This window comes from Hydra vulgaris, chromosome 09 (assembly GCF_038396675.1).
Source record: "Hydra vulgaris chromosome 09, alternate assembly HydraT2T_AEP".
NCBI lineage: Eukaryota > Metazoa > Cnidaria > Hydrozoa > Anthoathecata > Hydridae > Hydra > Hydra vulgaris.
This window is the reverse complement of record NC_088928.1, coordinates 218,253-224,573: the sequence shown is the minus strand read 5'-3', so window position 1 is coordinate 224,573 and position 6,321 is coordinate 218,253. Positions and strand designations below refer to the sequence as shown.

The following is a 6,321-nucleotide window of genomic DNA, read 5'->3' as shown; positions in this document are numbered from 1 at the left end:
AAAAAAACTTTTTTTTTTCGAAAAAAGAGAGAATAGTTCTCTTTATAAAGGTCTCATCAAAAGAAATATTATTGATCTGGATTCGGGATTCTGATTTGGGATTCTGATTGGGAATTCTGGTTGGGATTCGGATTGGGATTCAAAAGAAATATTATTGATCTGGATTCGGGATTCTGATTTGGGATTCTGATTGGGATTCAAAAGAAATATTATTGATCTGGATTCGGGATTCTGATCGGGATTCTGATCGGGATTCTGATCGGGATTCTGATTGGGATTCTGGTTGGGATTTTGATTGGGATTCTGGTTGGGATTATGAGAGAAAACAATACATTAAAACAGATATATTTTATATATTATTAATAATAATTCTTTTATCTTTTGTTTCTGAATCGTCGGAATCTTCTATTTTACGTTTTCTGATATGGATATGATTCAGGTGAAAATCAACCCAATTTAAATCTTTTAAAAGTTCTTTTTTTTGTATATCTAATTTTTTCAATTCGCCAAAATTTTTGTTTGAGCATTTTTTAATTCTTGAATGTTAATGATTGACATTTATATAAAATCTATGAGATAAGAAAGATATAACATTATTGTTTATTAATACATGTTATAAAATCATTAATCATAAAAACAAACTAAATTAAAAAAAAAACAAAATTAAAAAAAAAACTAACTAAAAAATAAAAAAAAATTCTTATATTCAAAATATTGCTTCACGTAATTTTACAATATGTTTTACAACATTATTAGTTGCTATACAGCAATTACATGTTCTGTCGCATTCCATGATTAAATTGTTTATTGCACAGTCGATACAACTAAATTCGATATCTTGTATATAGCGCTCGTATATTTTTCGTAATTGTCTTTTCTTTGAATATTTTCTTGTCTCCCATCTGGCTTGGACAATCATACTGTTTATCATCTTGATAATTGAGTTGTATTGTTCGTCTGTATCGTGTTTTTCTTGTTCCATGTAATCAATTAGTAGTTTGAAATTTTCTTCCATCATTGCAGCCATATTTTTTTTTTTTATTAACTATTCTGAAAAAAAATTATATTTAAAAAAAAATATTTAATTTTTTAAAGTATATTCATATTTTATATGAAATCTAAAAAAAATAACAAGATTTGTTAAAAGCAAATAATTGATGTAAAAAGCGGCAAACATCAAATATTATAAAAATATTGTCGGTTTTATTTGATGTATGTGTAAAAGCAAATAATTTAAAAACTTTTAGTTTCGATGTTTGAACACGCGATGTGTGTGTCAAACGGTATCTTTTGATGTAAGTACAACTTTAAATAATCATTGTACAATCAGTTTCGATGTTTGATTAATGTATTATATAAAAAAAAGTATAAGAAGTGCTGCAAGAGAAATATAATCATTGCGTATAAAGTTAGTTTATATATTACGAGCAAAAATTTTAATACAAGAAACGGAGTACGTATGTGATTTTCATCGACACATTTTATGCTCTGTCATGTGTCGAGAAATAACGGAGGTGGTTAAAATATTGTTAAACAGAAGAGGTCATCGTATGGTCGAAGTAGATATGCGCATGATTGTTGACAGGATAGTAATGTTGATTATGTCAAATGAAAATTATAAAAGAATTTTATGTACTCATGAGGACTTGGCAGATCAAGTGCTTCATTAATTTCTCGAATTGAGAGAACAAGAAGGTAAGTTTTATTTTTTAATTATATAATGATATTAGTATAGTTATTATAAATATAAATATATTTAATGTATATTGTATAGAAGAAAGCAATTCTGAAACAAGCGACAGTATAGATGACTATTTAAGCAGCGATTGTAATGAAGAAATTGTTGTTGAAGAGGCAGGTTTTTTTCTAATTTTTTTCTATTACTTAAAATAATTATTAAAAAAAATCTGATTATAATACTTATTAATATTAATATTATTTTTATATTATAGAAAATATTACGGATGAGAGTGAAAACGAGATTGGGGATAAAATCAAAGTAGAGGATGAAAGTGAAAACGAGATGGATAAAACAAAAAAATTGTTGAAGTTATGTCGCCCTTGTTGTGTGGTGCTAGAAAAGATTGAAATTATTTAATTAATTGTAATTTATTGTTAATAAATCTGTTTCTAATTTATTGTCGTGGTTCAAATCAATTAAATTATCGTTGATAGTATAAAAATGATAAACTGATTTAATAATGCGTATTTTGTTTATAAATTGTTTCAAAAATAATTTTTTTGTTATTATAAATAAATTTTTTCCTTCGGTTACTCGAGATAAGGCCACGTAAAATAAATGCGGGGTGAATTGTGAACTGTTTATGTAAATAACAACGTGTTTAAGTGTTAATCCTTGAACTCTATGAACAGTTAAACCGTAAGCAAGTATTAACGGGAATCCAACACATTCGGCTAATTTTTGTTGTTTGTTATCGAAAATAATTTCAGTTGTGGGCGATAATTCTATAATGCGTTTTTGAAAACTGACAACTATAATTTTATTATCTGCGCTGATTTCTCTTATTTTAACAATATGCCCGTTGACTAAATCTTTATCGCGTAAATTTTTTGAAATCATAACTCTTGCTTCAATTTTTAAGGTTACATAAGCGGGGATTTGAAATGGCCAGTCAGGTGGTAATTCATATTTATTAAAAGTTTTTATTTGTGAAGGTAAACGGGTTTGTGATTAATTTTTCCGATTCTTTTATGATTATATCCTTCCGTTTCTTTGTTTGTAAAAAATACACGTAAATAATTGTTTTTGAGTGTGTCTTCTTCTTGCGCTCTACTTTCCAAAAAATTAAGCGTTTTTCTTGAAATATCACCCTCGCGTATATCCGTTAAACACTGCTGAAATTCGTTATCGTTTTGTTGTCTATAGTTTTCTGTTAATTGCACGATAACAAATTGAGATGCGATCCAAAATGGATGCTCAAACAAAAGTTTCATTCGTTCATTTTTAAAAATAGGAGGCAATTGATAGAAATCACCCGCAAGAAGTATTCTTACCCCTCCAAATTAATCTTGACTTGATTTGGCGTGTTGCAATAATAAGTGTACAATTTCTAAAGTTTCTCCTTTGAGCATACTGACTTCGTCGATAATGAGTAGATCTACACTTTTTAAACGGTCTAAAACTATAGGAGATAATTTATTGAGAATAATTTTAATGTCTGTGTTAGTTGTTGGCAAACCAGCAAATGAATGTAGAGTCATTCCATTTTCATAATTTCTTGAAGCGAATCCTGTTGTAACTGTGATGTAAACTTGTTTATTATTTTGTTTAAATTCTTTTTCAATTTCTTTAACCGTGTATGTTTTTCCGGTGCCTGCAGGCCCCGTGAGAAAAACATTGCGTTTCACTAACAACTCTCCAACTCGCTTTTGTTGTGTATTCATGACCTCCGGTTTTTTAATGTTTCTTAAAAGAAAAAATAAATTATTTTATAATAGAAACTAAATCCAAATATGGTAGCATGCTTTGTTTCGATAAACATGCTATGTTTTTTGAAAAACATGCTATTTTTTTTGATAAACATGCTACGTTTTTAATAAACATGCTATGTTTTTAATAAACATGCTATGTTTTTAATAAACATACTATGTTTTTAATAAACATGCTATGTTTTTTAATAAACATGCTATGTTTCTAAAATACATGCAATGTTTCCATAAATGAAATTGTGTTTCCATAAATGGAATTGAGTTTGTGTATAAATACCCTAAAGAAAAAAAATATTTTATCATTCAATTTCAAATCAATAATATTAAAAGCACAAAGAATAAAAAAAAATGCAAGTTGCACATTCACCAGGAGAATATGAAAGATCGGTTGATAATGCCTCGTACACACTATATAAGATGGTTGATGATAGGGTAGTAAACAATGGCAAATATTCAATTGACAAAGCGTTTCCGATTGCCCAATATTCAACATTACATGAACAATGGATTTTTAATGCTGAAAAAAAAGATAAATTAGTTAGTTTTTTACTTTCTAATTCCCAATTTACAAAAGGAACGGACACGTTTTTGGGGTATTATGTATATCGCGCTCATTATCCGGACATTATGAAGACTAAAGCAAAATCAGATGATGATCCAGCTTGTTATGACGCGTTATTATTCTATGAAGAAAAATATACAATAAACGTTTTTAAGCAATCGTTAGATATAATTTAGGTGTAGATAAAATCGTAAATAAAGAAGTTGTAAATAAAAATAAATATATAAACGAAAATAGTCATTGTAAAAATGTTATTATATGTTAATTTTTTATTTTTTTAGAATGTTTAATAATAGATTGATGAGAATGGCTAGAATAGAAGCAAAAAAATATAAAGAAATTGAAGTTATTATACTGCTCGATATCATTATGGATAATTTTAAAAATGATTCAGATTATTTAGAAAAAAAATGTCCTTCAGAACCATATGATGCATGTACGCAATTTGAAAATTATGATTATTGCGTGAAACAGTGTAAATGATTTGATGGGTTAATGTTTTTTATATGGATTTGGTTCGTTGTCGAATTGGAGAATTTAAGTAGAAAAGAACTTTATGAAGAAGTGAAATCAAAAATAACATTTATTAAAGAAAATAGAAGATCAAATATAAATAGTTGGTTATTTGATGATATTGTAAATAATTTATTATAGCAAAATAAATTTTTTTTTAGATGGAATTAGTACAATTAAGAAATACATTACAATTTCATGTTGGAAGATACAAACAATTAATTTTATCGGGGTGTTTTGTTTCTTTGGATACTTTATACACGTGTGAGTTTTGCGGTGAAATGTTTTATAGTTGGCTTAATGAATATTGTCAGTTGTGTAAGTTGAAGGATTGCCCTCAAAAAGTTCAATTATCGATATGTACGGTTGGTGAGAAGACAATTTGTTGTGAATGTTACAGTTTTCAATAAGGACAAATGCAAGAAGAAATATATTCAAGTGAAATTCATAATTTGATGGTAATAAAAAGACGTTATAAAAATCTTTTAAAAAAAAACATACATTATAAATTCGAAAAATGTGAAGAGTGTAAAGAAATATATTATGATTGTGTAAATAAAAACGGTTTAGCTTATAATATTGATGTTGGCCCGTGTATATATTGTATAAAAAATTTGTGTGTTTTATGTAAAACAAAACATGTTTGTAAATATTTAAATAAAAATTTTTCAAGTTTGCCAAATCTTTTAGGTGTTTAAATATGTCGTGTTTTGAATTGAAATGTGAATTAGAAATTAATTTAAAAGTTATTCAAAGTTTAAAAAAAGAATCTGAAGTTAAAAGTTATATGAAAAAATTGTTAATTTTTCAAATCAATGTTTTCATCATATTTGTAATCATTTAAATTGTGAGTGTGGTAGTGGAATAGATAATGTATTGTTTGTTTATATGAGAAAAATATGTAACGAGTCAAAAATGTTAGCTTGTGATAATTATGAATTGTTATTATTAAATGAAAATATGGAATTAATTTTAGACGATATAAAAAAATGGATAATCGATCAAAATTAAGTTCAATGCACGTGGAATATTACGATGAATTATTACCCGAAGAACATACCAAATTAAAAATGAAGAAACAAGTGGAAGAATTAATGAAGATATGTTTTGAATATTTTCAAGAAGCTGTTAAAGAAAATGCACGAGAGTATTATAGGATAATTCCTTCAAGACAGAGAGCTTATTATAATTACTTTATTGTAGTTGATTTCGAAATAATGTGGAAATTTTTTTGATTATTTTATAATGATTGGGATGAAGTTTGTGATCGATTTATGGGTGACGATTATTTTAAAACTAAATCGTTAAGGGTGTGTGATCCTGGTGGGTCATATGAAATGATAGATATATTATTATTATTGGTAAATATAACAGAAATTCTTTTCTTAAAATTAAATTATAATCAATATGGAACTGAGTATGAATACTTTGATTTTTTAAATTATTCACGAGAGCCAATTGATCAGTTTGAAGATATCATAATTGGTAAATATCATATAACGCAACAAACTTCATGTGGAGGTCTATTATGTGGACGATTTCGTCCTTGTAGACTTGCAAATTGCAAATATAAAAAGAAAAATAAAGTTTGGAATCAGTATTGTTCATGTCGTATGGTGGAAGATTATTTGTTAGAAATAAAAACTAAAAAATTTGGTTTATGTAAATTATCAAAATTGAAAAGATTTATTGAATATGTTCCGACATGTTATTGGTCTTTTAACTTTATGCCAAATTATTCGTTTTTATTGATATGGGTAACCATGATTTTAAAAGATATAGGTGAAAAAATAAGT

The 6,321-nt window shown here is 26.7% G+C and overlaps 1 protein-coding gene across 1 annotated transcript; it reads right to left on the bottom strand.

Annotated features, from left to right (window-relative positions):
• Positions 1-3,024: 3,024 nt before the first annotated feature.
• Positions 3,025-3,405, bottom strand: LOC136084955 (ATP-dependent DNA helicase pif1-like). The gene has a single exon (XM_065806358.1). It carries the CDS (start codon positions 3,403-3,405, stop codon positions 3,025-3,027), a length of 381 nt encoding a protein of 126 aa, XP_065662430.1.
• Between the last annotated feature and the right edge of the window lie 2,916 nt (positions 3,406-6,321).